This window comes from Panthera onca, chromosome B4, assembly GCF_046562875.1.
Source record: "Panthera onca isolate mPanOnc1 chromosome B4, mPanOnc1 haplotype 2, whole genome shotgun sequence".
NCBI classification, from domain to species: domain Eukaryota; kingdom Metazoa; phylum Chordata; class Mammalia; order Carnivora; family Felidae; genus Panthera; species Panthera onca.
This window is the reverse complement of record NC_138345.1, coordinates 87,961,324-87,977,771: the sequence shown is the minus strand read 5'-3', so window position 1 is coordinate 87,977,771 and position 16,448 is coordinate 87,961,324. Positions and strand designations below refer to the sequence as shown.

General features: G+C 47.0%; 1 protein-coding gene across 2 annotated transcripts in view; it reads left to right on the top strand.

Annotated features, from left to right (window-relative positions):
* Nucleotides 1-16,448, top strand: part of PPM1H (protein phosphatase, Mg2+/Mn2+ dependent 1H) — a 261,692-nt gene that overhangs the window by 206,396 nt on the left and 38,848 nt on the right. For both annotated transcript variants that reach the window (XM_060657079.3, XM_060657077.3), the window contains exons 7-8: nucleotides 9,223-9,286; nucleotides 12,841-12,948. In XM_060657079.3, coding sequence (XP_060513062.1) covers nucleotides 9,223-9,286; nucleotides 12,841-12,948 — 172 coding nt within the window. The remainder of the gene's footprint in view (nucleotides 1-9,222; nucleotides 9,287-12,840; nucleotides 12,949-16,448) is intronic.

Below are 16,448 nucleotides of genomic sequence, written 5' to 3'. Positions count from 1 at the left end.
AAGATTTGATCCAAAGACAAATTTAGGAAGTTTCTGGGGATTTCTTAACTATGAGTCTTTGAAACCAGGAAAAGAAAGGCCTCTTGAAAGAAGATATTAAAAAATAAGAGTAAGATCTAATAAAATTCAAAATATTCTCGTGTTACTTTAAAGGAAACGCACGCACTTGTAGATTTTGGTGCAGTGAGGAGGGCCCTACCCGTTGAAGGGCCACCTCAAGGAGCAGAAAGCAGTCTCCATTTACTGCTCTGTGGCTTTGGGTTTGATGCCTGTGGAAATACAGATGGCTGGCAGGAAGAAGGAAGTATGACATGACTGCCAACTTTGTGTTGCTTTTTCCAGGAAGGTCTGGGCAGGGTGGGTACGGAGAAAGGCGAGGCAGGGGAGAGCCTCTGTGGATTCCGTGAATTGCTGAGTTGGGGTGGTGCCAAGCTCTTAAAAGCCATGAGTGGCATTTGGGCTGCAGTCATGCGTCTACTCCTGACCAGCCAGGTCCAGGTGGTGTTTCATCCCAGTCTCCTGGGATTCAAGCTGTGTTGAGATTTCATGGTAGGAAGCAGGAGTGGGAACCAAAGACCTAGACACTTCTGCCCACCAGCCTCTATCCACACCTGCTCAGGCCCTATGCGGTGCGCCCCTGTCTGTCTAAGACCTGGTTTCTGCTATGAGCAAAATGAGACTTCCTGTGGCTTTTACCTTCCTCCCAGAAGGGGCACTCAGCTTCTAGCTGAGGGAGAATTCTCCTTTAGAATGCCTGTTTTAGACCAACCCAAAAGCTTCCCCTTCATATTATTAGCTCTGAGGTATCTTTTTGAGTCTTTGATTCTTCCCTTTAGAGTAGAAAAATGGACTTTCCTGACTAAAGTTGCACAGGTGCTGTCCTTCATGCTTCGATACCATTAGCAGCAATAGAAAAAGTATGAGTTGGGGTATCTTGGGCGTTCAGCAAGAAGCCATTTTCCTGCGGGGATGTGCTGTATTCCTGCCTGTGCTCACCAGTTATCTGTGCTCTACATCTGCAGTGAAAAAAGAATGGGGCTCCTAAGACCTTGATGGTCACAATTTGGTTAAATAGCACCTTATCCTTCCCAAAGGACTTGTCAGACATATTTGCATTTGATCCTTGAAGCTTCTCATGGGGAATCCAGCTGAAGAAGCATGTTCAGTGAGGTTGAGGGACTTTCCCAAGGTCACACAACTGGTTCGCTTGCGGACTGCGCTGTGACTTCAAAACCTCTGACTCCGGGCCTGATGTTCCACAGTATACCATAGCAGAGGAAAAGGAGAATGTAGGAAGAAAGCTTCCCAGGGGAGGACAGGCATCCTGGGCCACACTGAGAGGTCAACTATTAGAAGAATGTGACTCACTGGTGTGTGTCATTGGAATCATATGAGTGGTTCGTCGGCATTAGGCAGTCCTGGAGGGGTCACGTTCTTCTTAAATGACTTTGAAGTATCGCTGAGGGAATCAAGACTTAGGGACATGAGTGTCATTTCTCTCTGTCTTTCTAATTAGAAGTCCTGATTTGGGAAAGAAAGAAGATCACGGGAAGTGATCGAGGTAGACCATGCCACAGTGTGAACTTTGGGTTCCTGGCCTGTGGGTTAAGATGTCCAAATGGGGACTCTGGCTGGGAATGCAGGAATCTGGCAAAGACATAGAAGAACTTTCTTAGTGGGAGACTTGCCTTAAGTTATTCTGGGAGAAATATGTCTAGGTCACACTATGTACCCTAGAGAACCACATAATGAGAAAAACTACCATTCTGGAGGTAGAACTTGGGAATTACGAGGAGAAAGTAATAGGCAAGAAGATCATGGGTGCTATTTTTTTTTATAACTTTGTTATTTACGAATATACTTTGGTAATAAAGGTGAACCTAAAATTTTAATGTAAAGAGGTAAAAAGAAGTCCAAGGTATCACTGATAGGAAGGACTCAGCCCTGAATTTTGGCCATAAAAAAGCGTACCATTAAAGCAAAATGAATGGGGGAAGCCAACACTTGGTTATGTCTTTGGATGGAAGCATGTGTGCTAAGGAGGAAGTACGAGCGTTCGTCCATCTGTTCATCCACTTAGCTGGTATCTACTTTACGTGCACAGTGTGCCTGCACGGTTGTCCACAGGAGGGAATAGCAGTGAATAAGACCAAAATGCCTGCCTTCATTGAGCTAATGTTCCAGGGCAGGGGTGGGGGGAGATGTAAACAAGTAAACAAACTTAATAGGTAGTTTCAAATTGTGTTATGTAAGCACCATGAAGAGCTGAAGCCTGGTCAGCTGGAGCACTCAGAGAAGGCTGGGAGGACCTGGGGGAAGAATGGCCCAGGCACAGGGGACAGCACGGCCCCCTCCCCACCCCCCATGGCATGTCCTAGAGCCAGCCAGAGAGCTGGCGTGAGGAGAGCACAGTGGCGTGATAACAGATGTCAGAGCGGCGTGCAAAGATCAGATCACACGGGGCCTTGTCGTTGGGTTATGTTTTGTATGGAAAGCCAATGGGGAATTTTAAGCTGAGGAGTGAGGACTGTCCATGAAAAAAGAGAAGTGGTTGTGGGAGACTGGCTAGCAGGCTGCTCGGCCGGTCTGTAAATATAAGCAAACCTCTCTCTCTCTCTCTCTCAAAAAAAAAAAAAAAAAAAAAATCACAAAACTGACCCTGAGACGAGATGTGTTCACCCTGGAGGAGTCCTGTAGTTGCTACTCGTCAGAAGGGTGAGAGGACACCAGTGCGCCTGTACAGGGACCTCTTGAGTTCAGATGTTCAGAGAATGCACAGAGCAGCGCCCAGCCAGCTAAAACCAGAGGCAGGCGAGGGACGTGCCTGTGGGTGAGGCATCAGCTGCAAACTGCACCCCTGAGACCCGGGAAGCAGTCCGGGAGAGCAAGAGAGCGCTTTGTTTTTTGTTTTGTAAATCTGTGTAGAACAGAGTAAAGCCGCTGCCTGAGGTACATGGCATTCATTGATTTGCTCACTTCGTCAGCTATTTGCTAGGCACTCGTTATGCATCGGGCACTCTCTCCAATACCAGGGATGCCACATGTGGTGAGATGAACACCTCTGTCCTCACAGAACTTAATGGGGGAAGGGGGTGTAGGGGAGCAGTAGAGAAAAGAAACATCAGGAAGTAAAATACTTTTAAGTGTTAGATGGGGGTGGATGGCAAGAACAAAAATAAAACAGAGAAGGGGAATAAGAAAATTGGGGGAGGGGAGCAATGTTAAAGAAGGTCATTTCATTACTTGGCTTTTATTTAGAGTATGATGGGTAAATCATTGGGGGGTTTGAGCAGGGTAATGACGCTATCTGACATTTTAAAATAATTACTCTGGGTGCTCTGAGAATAGAGATAAAGGACAAAACTGAGCGGTTTTTCAGCACCTTCGCCGCCATCACCCTGATCCTGGCACCGTCTGCTCTTACCTAGATAATTGCAGGGTCTGGTGAGGGGATTGCAATTGCGTGGGCAAGAGAAGGTACTGGACCTGTTTGTTGGAAAGGGAGAGGTGACAGTATTTGGCAGAATGTCAACAGACAAAGCCCTCAATTCATTGCTGTTGTATTTGCCTCTTACCAGAAGATCAGGTGGGGGAGGAATTCTAGGCTGCCAGCAAGGAAAGCGGTCAAAAGGTGGAGGCTGGACGATGAACACGTATGGCCAGGGGGTCGTTAGAGTGATGGAACCATGGATGCGAAGTGGCCTGAGAGCCCCAGCGAGAGAGGAGAGATAGCTCACAGTGGGAGTCTCTGGGGAAAGATGTCCTTGGTGCTGGGGAGCCTTAAGGAAGATCATCAGGAAGTAGGTTGGGAGTTATGAAGCCAGGATTCCAGAAGCATCATTCACACATGTAAAATTACTGAGCATAACAGCAGGGGAAAGAGTGGGAAGCCACCTGTGAACCTAGGGGGGAGTCATCAGGGAGGATGGGAGAGCATCCTGACGGCGAGGCTGGGGGTGTGTGAGCAGGTGGAGGGGCTGACTCAGTGGCAGCAGGCCTCGGTCTGGAAGGGTGGGTGAGGTGGGAGCAGTCACTGCCTCCCTCTTACCTTAGGAGTCACGGGGCATTGAAATACACCAATGGCGGGGCGCCTGGGTGCCTCAGTCGGTTAAGCGTCCGACTCTTGCTTTTGGCTCGGGTCCTGATCTCAAGGTTCGTGAGATCAAGCCCCGTGTCAGGCTCAGTGCTGATAGCGCTGATCCTGCTTGGAGTTCTCTCCCTGTCTCTGCCCCTCCCCCACTCTCTCGCTCGCTTGCACTCTCCCTCTCTCAAAATAAGTTAACATTAAAAAAAAGAAAAGATGGGGCGCCTGGGTGGCTTAGTCAGTTAAGCGTCCGACTTCGGCTCAGGTCATGATCTCACAGTCTGTGGGTTCGAGCCCCGCATCAGGCTCTGTGCTGACAGCTCAGAGCCTGGAGCCTGCTTCGGATTCTGTGTCTCCCTCTCTCTCTGCCCCTCCCCTGCTCATGCTCTGTCTCTCTCTGTCGCAAAAATAAATTAAAAAAATAAATTAAGAAAATAAATAAATAAATAAAAATAATAAAAAAAAGAAAAGAAAAAGAAATACACCAGTGGCTGACTGGATGGTTTAAGAAAGAACTTCCCAGGGCTGCTCTCCAATGGAATGGGCTGATGCTGCCTGTTGCACTGCTCCCAGGTAGTGACTGTCCAGAGCAGTCAATTACATGACAGAGACTGGGGACCAGTATGAGGTATATTATTATAGCAGGGACTCCTGCACTTGAGGTATAGCCGACTTAGTAGTGCTTTTCTTTCCAGTAGGTCTGGACCCGTGGTGCCTTGTCTTTTCAGCTTTGCCAAATCAACATTGCAGAGGAAACCATTACTTAAAAAAAAAAAAGTTTAATGGAAACTTCTTTGCTTAATGAAACTTGCCTCCGCTTAGGGAAAGCCCTTTAATTCAGCCCTTTTTAAGCCTTGATTTTTTTTCTCTTCTTTCTGTCAATTGGCCTCATAAATATTCATTAAGGACTGACTCAAAATAAGAGTTACTCTGAAAATCTTTCCTAAGCCTTTCAGTTTTGCTTTCTTGTAACAAGTAATTATTTGAATATCATCTCTGGTCAGTTATATTATGGTAGAAACTAGTGAGTAGTTGGTATTTGGAATCTTTAAATTTAATCAGGATTTGAGAAATCATGGGATCTGATAAGGAATAGAAATTTTCTTAAAATTTTTTTTTTAATTTATTTCTTTTTGAGAGAGGGAAGGGGCAGAGAGAGATGCTGATAGCAGCAAGCCAGATGTGGGGCTCGAAGTCACAAACCGTGAGATCGTGACCTGAGCTGAAGTCAGACACTCAACCGACTAAGCCACCCAGGAGCCCCATTATAGACATTTTTTTTAATGTTTGTTTATTTTGAGAGAGAGAAAGAGCACCAGCAGAAGCGGGGCAGAGAGAGAGGGAGAGACAGAATCCCAAGTAGTCAGCACAGAGCCTGACCCAGGGCTCGATCCCAGGAACTCAGATCATGACCTAAGCTGAAACCCAACAGTCCCAACACTTAACCGTCTGAGCCACCCATTTTCTATTAATTTCTATTTCTATTTCTGGACGTTTTCTATTTATTGTATGTCCCAAGTAACTCCCTTTCTTGGAGCTCAAACTTCAAACCATTGTCCTTATCTTGTGTCCCCCAGCTGAGAAGGGCAGAATCCAGGGCTGAGCTGGAAATACAGAGTCTACAGCCTGGACCATGAAGTACCATGCAATATGAATAGCAAACAGGGCTTACAAATGGGTAGGAACAGGAGTGGCCCCCTTCAACTCCAGACACATGTTTGAGGGAGGCCTGCTGTCCGCGGGAGAGGCCTCTGCCAGGCTCTTCAGACATAGTGAAATGCCTGCTAAGTAGTGGTGGGTCTGAGGACACAGCCTGGTGCTTCCCTGGCTTCCCACTGGCTTCCCTGTGGACCGTGTAGTGAAACAGCCACCAGTTTTGTCCCCACATGGGCACCTTTTGTTCTTTTGCCTCTTTTCCCCTTGTGCCAAAAAGACCTTTTCTTCAACCAATGCCTGCTTTTCTCCCACTGACAGGCAGATAATAATGGTCTCATCTCAGATTTTTCAGCTAGAATGAGAAATCCCCAGAGCTGAGCCCTGAAGCCCCCTTTTTTTGGTGTGTTTTCCGGGGATGTTAGAGGCTAGCTTTAGGCCACTAAGATGGTCTGTGATCCTGGGAAAGTCACTTAACCTTTCTGAGCCTCAGTCCCCTCGAATAGGACATTGCAGAACCTAGGAGACATTTGAGACGTAGCACCAAGCCCAGTGTGGGGCAGGTGTTTGGTAAGTCATAGCAGCTGTCATGATTGTTGGCGATCACTAATTTATACAGACTTTAATCAAGCTGCCAGTCTGGACTCTTGTTTTGTTCTTTATTATACCAGACTTTCACTGTGAAAAAGGAAGTCCGCCTGCCTGTATATGATGACCTGTGCTTAGGACCCAGAAAGGTTGAGGGGGTGAGGGTGTTGTACTTCTTTATTGGTAGTTATTCACCCTTGTCATTTGTTGGTGACAGCAGGGGAGAGGGCTCTCACATGATTGAAAACCAGTAATGGCAGGAACAGAATAAGGCTTTTTGAAAGTTTCGTTTCTAGTTTTAGTATTTTTGTTGTTTTCAAAGATGAAAATAGAGCAACTAAAATATTAGAATTTGCACTTGACCCTGTGGGTGACACCTCCAAGGTTAGTGTTTGTCTTTCGGAGCTGTGGTAACACAGACTTCATGCTCCTGAAGGTCTCTGCCCTGAGAGGATTTGATTGCCTGGGCTTTCGGGGGATCTGAGAACAGCTCTGTGGCTGCCTTTTCAAGCCTGTTAAGAGTGCTCTTAGCCTATCTGTACTGAACTCTAAGTAATTTCCAGTCACTGGGGCTGGAGCTGCTGCCTTCTGCCTCCCATTTAATCTCTGACTCCTGGATCTTGGTCTCCAGGCCCCAGTCCCTCTCCTGGCCTCGTCCCCAAGCCCTGCTCACGCCCACTTTAGAGCCTCTCCCAGGCCATTTCCCTCCTGTCCCTTGAGCCATACATCATCTTTAGAGTCAAGCTAGTTGCTCAACTGATTTTGAATATGAGCAATGACACTTGGTCTATAGTGGTGGTTCTCAACTTTGGCTACACAATAGAATCACCTGGGAGCTTAAAAACAAAAACAAAAAAAAAATCCAATGACTGGCTCTCATCCCCAGAGGTCAGATTTAATTGCTCTGAGCGGTGACATGGGCATCTGGATTTAAAAAAAAAAAAAAAATTTTTTTTTTAATCTTTATTTTTGAGACAGAGAGAGACAGTACAACTGGGGGAGGAACAGAGAGAGAGGGAGACGTAGAATCCGAAGCAGGTTCCGGGCTCCGAGCTGTCAGCACAGAGCCCAATGCAGGGGTTGAACTCACAAACCACGAGTTCTTGACCTGAGCCAAAGTTGCTTAACTGACTGAGCCACCCAGGCGCCCCATGGGCGTCTGAACTTTTTAAAGCCCTCCCAGGTGATTCCGTGTACAGCCAGGGTTGAGAACCACTGGGCTAAGAACTCATTCAGTCCCCAAGCTGAGTGTATTCTAATAATAGCTCTATTTGCTCCCCAAGTGACTTGTATACCACAGCGTTTTAAATAGTTCATGTGAGTATAAAAACATCAGAGTAGCTGTTTCCACCTCGTGTTAATTTGATAGATTTGGGGAAAGGATATAGTATGGTTTTTTTTGAAAATTGAATTCCTAGAGTACCTCTGGGCTCACATGATGGCTGTACCAGCAACTGGCATGTGCCGGGCACCGTGCTGAATACTTCGTGATCTCAGCACGGTCATTAGCCCATGTTCATCTTCAACCCCACCAGTAAGTTTCAGTTTCCCCCTCTCTGATTAATGAGGATCCTGAAATCCAGAGAGGCTCACTCGCTCGCTCAGGGCTGAACAGGAAGCCCAGGCACATCTGGTGCCAAAGCTTCACTGGTCCCTTGGGAAGGAGCACCTTACCTAAATAACTTCCCTGGAAATAAAGGTGTCCGGCATTAGCTTTGGGGTTGAACTCTTTTTGAATTGGATTGCATTCGTTTGTGTATCAAGAGCTTCCATAAATTTGATTGCATGCTCACTCCCAAGTTGCCTGTATACATCCAAGATTAGGAGCCCATTTCACAAATTAGTTTTCTTTGTGCACTCAGCAGACATTACTTCCGAGAAGCGTCTTGTTTCTAGCACCTAGCCTAATAGAAGCTACCCGGTTTTTACTTAGTGTAATACTAATACTTCTTGGAGGTAGTGCTCTCCCCATTTTGCAGAAAGGGGAGCTGGGGTACCAACTATTAGTTATCTACGAAGTATTAGTAATAGCTACCACTAAATGAGTACTTCCCAAGTGCCAGGCTCTGTGCTCAGCTCGTTACATCCTCTGTGATGATCCTCATTTTACAGATAAGGAAACCGAGACCAAAAAAGGTGGAGCTACTTGCCCAAAGTGGCATAGTTAGTAATCAAGTGCCACATTCCTTTGCTTTTTGTTTTCTAACTTCTTATGAGCAAAATTGCAAGACACAGACTTCATTTTCTCTCCTGGGTTAGCCTGGCCAGCCTCTGCTGTGTATGTAATGGCATTTGGACAACCATGTCTGGAATAAACCACTGAAGCATAAACTGGCTTTTCTTTCCGTGTGTCGAATGGCCATTTAATAGCTATTGTGAAACAAAGAATTTTCTGCCAACCTTGAATATCACACAGAGGTCAAACAGGCTCTAAATATTCCTTCTCCAGCCATCCCAATACGAGGCTGCTTCGGTATAAACAACCCCTGAAGGTCAGAACCAGCTCCTGGAGCAGTTTCACACTCCATCTGCCTCTGAGCTCTGCTCTTTTCCAGCTCTGGGTTAAGGACAAGACCCTTGTCACTGCTGCTGGGGCTTCACTATCGTACAGGCACGAAACACCCAGGACAGAAACCCACCTCCCCTTCTTGCCGATTACAAATATACCACCTTATCCTCTCCCTCTGCAAGTAAACACACACTTGATATCTTCTGATTTGTTAATTACATGCACAAACGTGCACTTCCGTAAGAAGAAGTCCAGGCACAAAGAGGTTGGCAGTGCGGTGAGTGATGGAAGGAGTGTCAGGGAGAATGAAGTACCCGGTCGCCTGTGTCAGGGCAGCGGGTCACTGAGTGCAAACCTTTTTTTGTAAATGTTGTTTATCCCCCTACAGGGCATACAAAACCATTGAGGATGATGACCTGAAGTTTCCCCTTATATATGGAGAAGGCAAGAAGGTAGGCATGTGCACTTCCCCCGGACTGAGAGAGCAAGGCTCTGTCTCTGCACAGCCCGTGGCAGTCTCTGTGTTCCACTCAGCAGCCTGTGATTTTATGGCCTTGACAGCTTGGAAGAATATCGCCTTCCATCATCCTGCAGGCCTCCTGTCTCAAGGGTCTCCAAGGAGTGGCAGGGCTGGGGGAGGGGGAGGGGGAGGGGAGCGGGGAGCACAAGGGACTGAAGTCACTTTTGTGAAGATAACACTCTCCTTCTCACATCTCTTTTCCATAACGTTTTACGGTGTTTAAACATGACCACATCCACAAACGTTATCTCTTTGTATTTCTGACACCAAGCCACGAGGCAGGCAGAGCCGGCGGTAGAATATCCATTTGGGAGCAGAAGCAGCTGAGGGTCTGAGGTGCAAGCCGCTCAGGCAGCCACACAGCCAGCCAGGGGTGGTAGGACACGTGGAGCCATGGTCGTCTACCTGCTTCTAGAGCTCTCCCATGCCACCATGGGAGTTCAGACTCTGCAAGGCTGCTGCTCCACTTGCCCCAGGCAAGGGGACCCAAAGCTTCACTTTGATGGAGCTCGGGGACCAGAGCCCAGGCTGAGCTAGCAAGGAGCGTTTGCCACGCGCTCCCAGGGCCCCGGTCGGAACCACACCCTCAGCAGCAGGCACACTGTGGAGAAGGAACGCTGTCCGCCTTGGTCTGTGAGTAGAGCGAGGCTGGAGGAGGTGGCCATCCTGGACTGGGGATGAGGAAGCTTTGAACTGGTTTCCCAGTGAGAACAAACCACTTCTGAGGCACTGCCTTCTTCCTCTGAGCACGAATACACTTCACCTCTATGCTGAGAGCTCCAGTTAGACGTGAAAAATGGTTCACATTAAAAAGAAACTTCCACTGAATTTTTCCAGTATTCGATAGGATTTTTTTTTTTTTTTTTGAGGATGAAGTGACTCCTCATAAAAACCGAAGGATGCCTTCACAGGCAGGTGTGGGCATATGTGCCTGTGTGTGCACGGGCATCCAGCCACACACGTGTGAGAGAGCACGCAGGTTTTGGTTTGCGGCTCAGGGTAGGAATGATGTCAGTACAAGGAGACATTTCATGGAGGGGAGTGAAACATGAACATCGATTCGTACAGGGACGAGTTTTCAAACGAACTTTCCCTGTTCATGGAAATGGACCACCTTCCACCTCACCATCCCTGGTTGAGAATCACGACAGGAAAGGATTCTGTCCCTGATAGTGTGCACCTTTCAGTAGGATTGGTACGGTGAATGCACATCTCTCAGCCCAGTGACCTGTGCCTGCAGCTATGGCTCTTTGTGGGGCTGAGATTCTCAGTATGACCCTGCTACACCCAGTGAGTTCCAGGAAGCTGAGAGCCACCTCCTAGTATCTTTGTATCCCTAGTATCTGCCCAGCCCGGTACCTGACAATAAATGCATCAGTATTGAATAAAGTTGTCAGTTACGTACAGTATACTGGCCTCCATACCAAAGGACAATGGACTAATGTGTTCTTAGAAGATAATCAGAATAAGATTTAAGTGAGCAGGGGCTTTCCCCCTTAAGCCGATGTTCCTTTCACCAGGACATCATGTTCCTGAAGCATTTCAGTTAATTAGGGCTTGACAGCTCTGTGATAGGCAGCTGGCAAGGTCTGTCATTGTACCTGATGGCCTATTTAAAAGCTGCTGTAGCTCCATTCTGTCCCAGACTTGCTCCATAGTAAAGCAGCACAAGATCCCTGTCAGCGGACTCTTGAGAAATAGTGGCAGCTGTAACCTGTCAGTTCCATCTAGATCCTTTGCAGGGGTTTTGTCTTTCCCGTCTGCATACACCTACCCAAAAGCTCCAGAATACTTTCACTGCCGTAACTTTTCATTTTATTTCTGCCAATGCTTTTAAAGATTTGTGTGGGTAACACCTACATGCTTTGTAAACAAGTTCAGTAACTAGCAGAAACATCAGATTTCTTTAGACTAAAACGCCCACCTGTGCTTTTGCAGCCAGAGAAGCTGCCATTGCAGTGGGGAGAGTGGAGGGGCCTCAAGGGACTCTGAATTTTCGAATTCAGGATTGAACACTTCTTAGCTAGGAGGGAGCCAGCCGATCCAGCTCCCCAGCGGGGCAGAGAGTTTCTTCTGCAGCCCACCTGACCAGAGGACCCCAGGCTTCACATCACGTGTCTGCATTTTACCCCCTCTGATTTGTGCCTTTAAAAAAATAAATCATGCTTTCATTTCCACTTAAACCTGCCCATCTACTGATCCAAAACCTACTCCAAAATCCATAGCCTTTTTGGGAAGACAGGATGAAGATGATGGCAATATGGTAGATTGTAATGTTTCTTAGCGTTTGTACGTTAATCTCATTACCCAGACAGTAGAGTGAGGATTCACGCCCAGGTCTCCCCATGAAACGACACTGAATATATTATTGACGATCCAAGCATTAGGCCATTGGCCTCCATTCTACCGAGAATGACTTTCATTCCATCCCTCTGTTTGCCCATCCCAATGCTGCCCATCCTTCTGCTCAAAAATGTAGTGCCACCACCTCCAGGAAACCTTCTCAGCAGAATTTTTACTTCCTCTGAATTCATATAACCCATGGCTTATGTGTCTTTCAGCCCTTGGCCATATTTTACATATTATTAGACACGCACCTCTTATCTCCCTTTGCAAGGTCCTTTATAGTAGGTACAAGTCCTTAGACATCTGTGCCCCACAGCATGGTGTCTGTACATAGTAGGTACTCAGGAAATGTTTGGGTAGATCAGATCTGTGGCATCCCAGGAGATAAAAGGCTGACTGTGCAGCCATTAGTAAAATAGTATTATTTCCTTAAAGCATTCAGAAAACTGTTCATTTATTATTCGGAAAGCACAGGTGATGAGGTCTCAACCCTGAGGTCTCTTTGTACTTATAAGAAGGTGACATTTTGTTCCTCTCCACCCAGAGGGACTTGGTTGGGGATGTTATGCAGGACAGGTGACAGAGCTGCAAAGCGTTTCTTTTCTGTACCATAAAGCATAATGTATGAGCTTGGGCGGCGGTGGGGGGTGGGGGTGGGGCGGTGAGCTGCCTCTGTTTTTGTTTTTGTTTTTTTTTTTTAATTTTTTACTAGTGCCTGTCAGGGACTAGAGACATGGCAGATATACTTGTAGGGTGGGTGTATCCCAGACGGACGGATGGATGGACGGATCGTGTTGGATTTGATTTGAGCTGATTTCAGGGGCTGTAGACATCCCACATGTATTGATTTAGTTTACTGGCTGCCCTTCCAGCCTCTACAAAAGAAAGCCAAAAAGAGACAGCAGCAACCCATTATACTTAAGATAATCAGTAGAAAAACCACTCCTTAAGTACATAAGTGACCTTGGCGAGCCTTTCTTTGGAAACAGCTACCCACGTTAAGTTAGGAGCAGGAGGCCTGGAGAGGGACAGAATGAACTGGAAAATTAATGCATCTCTCTTGGCGTGTGGCAGCCACATTATGACAGGAATGCTTTCTCTGTATGAGTGTTTCTGATGACCCTCTGCTTATACTCCTAGGCCCGAGTAATGGCAACTATTGGAGTGACCAGGGGACTTGGGGACCATGACCTGAAGGTGCATGACTCCAACATCTACATAAAACCATTCCTGTCTTCAGCTCCAGAGGTACTACATGGGGTTTTTGTTTCTATTTTGTGCAAATATTTTCTACATGATTCCTCCCGTGACTTGCACCCCATACCCAGACAGTAGCCACCTTTCGTCACATGTGCTTCTGCAGTGTTTCTTTGTCCCACTCCATCCTCCCTCTGACTGTCCTGCTTCATACCCTCCTCACTTCCTGCCCAGGTGGTTGTTGCATAGCCACCGAGTGGCATTTCCTGCCTCCTCGATCCATCCCACATATTGTCGTCAGGCCAAGTTTCCTAAACAGGCATTCTGACCCGTTTGCTCAGAAACTATATCCCGGGGCTATGAGAATGAAGCCCAGACTCCGATGGTTGGCACTCAAGGCTTATTATAATTTGTCTGACTTTCTAGACCAAAAATTTGATCTTTGTTCCCCCCCAAACTTGCCAGAAAGAACTTGCTGTGTCCTTCCTGCACATGGCCTTCAGTTTCCCACAGTTGCTTAAACTATTCCTTCTGACTAGAATGTCTTTCCTCCCGTCTGCAAACATCCAAATTCTTTTTTTCTCTAGGGTTTGACACATGCTTCTCCTGTGGAGACTTCCTGATTTCTCCCTCCCCCATCCAGAAATAATGTCTCTCTCTATACTGAGACACGTAAAGCAGCTACCTTTTAAGACATTTCCACTCTCTGCTTTTATATCATACTTGTTCACATATATACTTTATCCCCTCATAGATTTTAATTGCCTGCAGAACTTGTATCATTCAGCTGATGTTTAGAGAAGTTAACTGAAAAACAGGTTGTCATATCTTTGGTTAAAAGATTTTTTTTTCCGGGACGCCTGGATGACTCAGTCAGTTAAGCATCCGACTTGGGCTCAGGTCATGATTTCGTGGTTTGTGAGTTCGAGCCCCACATCGGGCTCTGTGCTGACGGCTCAGAGCCTGGAGCCTGCAGCCTGCTTCAGATTCTGTGTCTCCCTTTCTTTCTGCCCCTCCCTTGCTCACACTCGTGTGTGTGTGTGTGTGTGTGTGTGTGTGTGTGTGTGTGTGTGTGTGTCTCAAAAATAAACATTGAAAAAAAAATTTTTTCCCCTCACCTGAAACTGTTAAAAAAAAACAACCCAAAAAACCAACAACACATTTTTCTTATGATATGGGAAACATCCAGTTTTGTTTCAGGGTATATCTTTAGAAAGCATTTTGCTTTTTTAAGTTACAGAGAAATCTAAGTAATAGTAGGTTAAGGCTCTGTTCTTTTCACATAACAAGGAGGCTGGAGTTTGGTGGCTGCTACTGTTTGGTGCATCACCTCCAACGTGCCAGGGCGGGCATCTCTGCTTCTCTGACTTTTCCTTCATGGTTGCGAGATGGTGAATGCGAGCTGCAAGCAGCTTTGAGCATAACATCTTCAGGCGAGGCAGGAAGAGAGGGGGCAGGCGGCCTGTCTGTCTTCACTTGTATCTCGTTGGCCAGAACTGTGTCACATGACCTCCCCTTGCTGCAAGGAAGGTTGAAGGAGAGAGCTTTGACTTTTCCAAGGGTTACAATAAAGGAGAGCCAGGGAGAGGTGAGTCGGGGACCAGTGGTGTTCGCATTCTGTGCAGTTACCTGTTAAAGCAACGCCTTGCATCAGAAATGCCCAGAATGTTTAGATATGGCTCCATCTGCATGTTCTTCCCAAGGGTAGGTGTTGTTTTACTTTTTAATTTTTTTAATGTTTATTTATTTGAGAGTGGAGGCCGGGGGGGGGGGGGGGGGGGAGAGAGAGAGAGAGAATGAGAATGAATGGCTAAGGGAGGGGTAGAGAGAGAGGGAGACATACAATCTGAAAGCAGGCTCCAGGCTCTGAGCTGTCAGCACAGAGCCCAACGTGGGTGGGGCTTGAACTCACGAACCGCAAGATCATGACCTGAGCCGAGGTCAGATACTCAACCAACTGAGCTACCCAGGTGCCCTGGTAGGTGCTGTTTTACTGAAGCCTTTTTTTTTTTTCGTTGGAGGAAACCAAAACCCACTCAAGCTAATTCAAAAGAGGAGGTGTTTGTTGCAATATTATTAGAAGAGATGTTTGTGGCGTCCACAGGAAGAACCGTTAACAGCCAGCCTTTATGGGAGAGTGGTTCTGGAATCAAGGCACCCCTGGAGAGCCTCAGCAATGGGCTGAGGGCATGTCACCTTCATGAGGGTGTTCTACCCTTAACGTGGCCAACCAAGTTCCATGTGTCTCTGCTACCAGTCAGCTCAGTTTCTCACTCTTGATGACAGATTACCAGAGAGGAATCTCATTGACTCGACTGATTTTTTTTTAATGTTTGTTTATTTTTGAGAGAGGGGGGAGAGAGAGAGAGAAATGTGTGTGAGGGGGAGGGGCAGAGAGAGAGGGAGACAGAGAATCCCAAGCAGGCTCCTCACTGTTAGTGCAGAGCCCGACTTGGGGCTCAAACCCACAAACTGTGAGATCATGACATGAGACGAAACCAAAAGTCAGACACTCAACTGACTGAGCCACCCAGGCGCCCCGTCGACTCACTTTTTATACCAGGCCATGAGTGACTTGCCAGCCTATAAATCACTCCTTCACGTTGTCTTCTGCAGAGCCATGGGCACAAACAGCCACCGACATCCACCCCTTTGGCAGGGCTGTGAGCAAGGGGGTGGTTCTTTTAGAGTCTTTACTGCTGAGGCTGGCACTCAAGATACATCTAGCCACAGGAGGTTAGGAAGCCACTGAGGGGGATATCTCCAATAAATATAAGCTGTGGAAGATACACCCATTTCCCGATATCACCCAGGATTTCACGTGAGGTCAGCCGGGTGGAAATAATAATGACCATTTGTCAAGAACCCATAGATGTCTGTCTTTTAGTCCTCACACCAATTCTGTATGATGAGGACCAGAATCCAAGGCGTCACTGAAGTGTCCAAGGCGTCACTGAAGCTAGTGGATCCCTGACCCCTGTATTCTGGCCAACACCAGGATCCATGAATTATTGCCGGAGGGAATAATTTCCTCTGCCGGCCAGAGGAAAACAATAAATACTAGACTCATGGATTCTATATTTTCCCTCTTGAGAGAGAGGCACTCATCGGACATATTAATGGTGCCATCACCTTTTTCTTTGCAAAAGGGACAAATGGAGTATGACTCATGTTCTGGGGGGGGGGGGGGGCAGGGGGATCCTCAGGGAACACTAATCATGTTGCTTCTTTTTTTTTTTTTATTTTTTTTTTAACGTTTATTTATTTTTGAGACAGAGCATGAATGGGGGAGGGTCAGAGAGAGAGGGAGACACAGAATCCGAAACAGGCTCCAGGCTCTGAGCGGTCAGCACAGAGCCCAACGCGGGGCTTGAACTCAAGGACCGTGAGATCATGACCTGAGCCGAAGTCGGCCGCTTAACCGACTGAGCCACCCAGGCACCCCTCATGTTGCTTCTTAAAGCAGAGTGAAAACCTCCTTCTCACCCACTTCCACAGATACCTATGCTTTCTAGATAAAGTGAGAAGTTTGGTTTGGTTTGAAGGAGAAT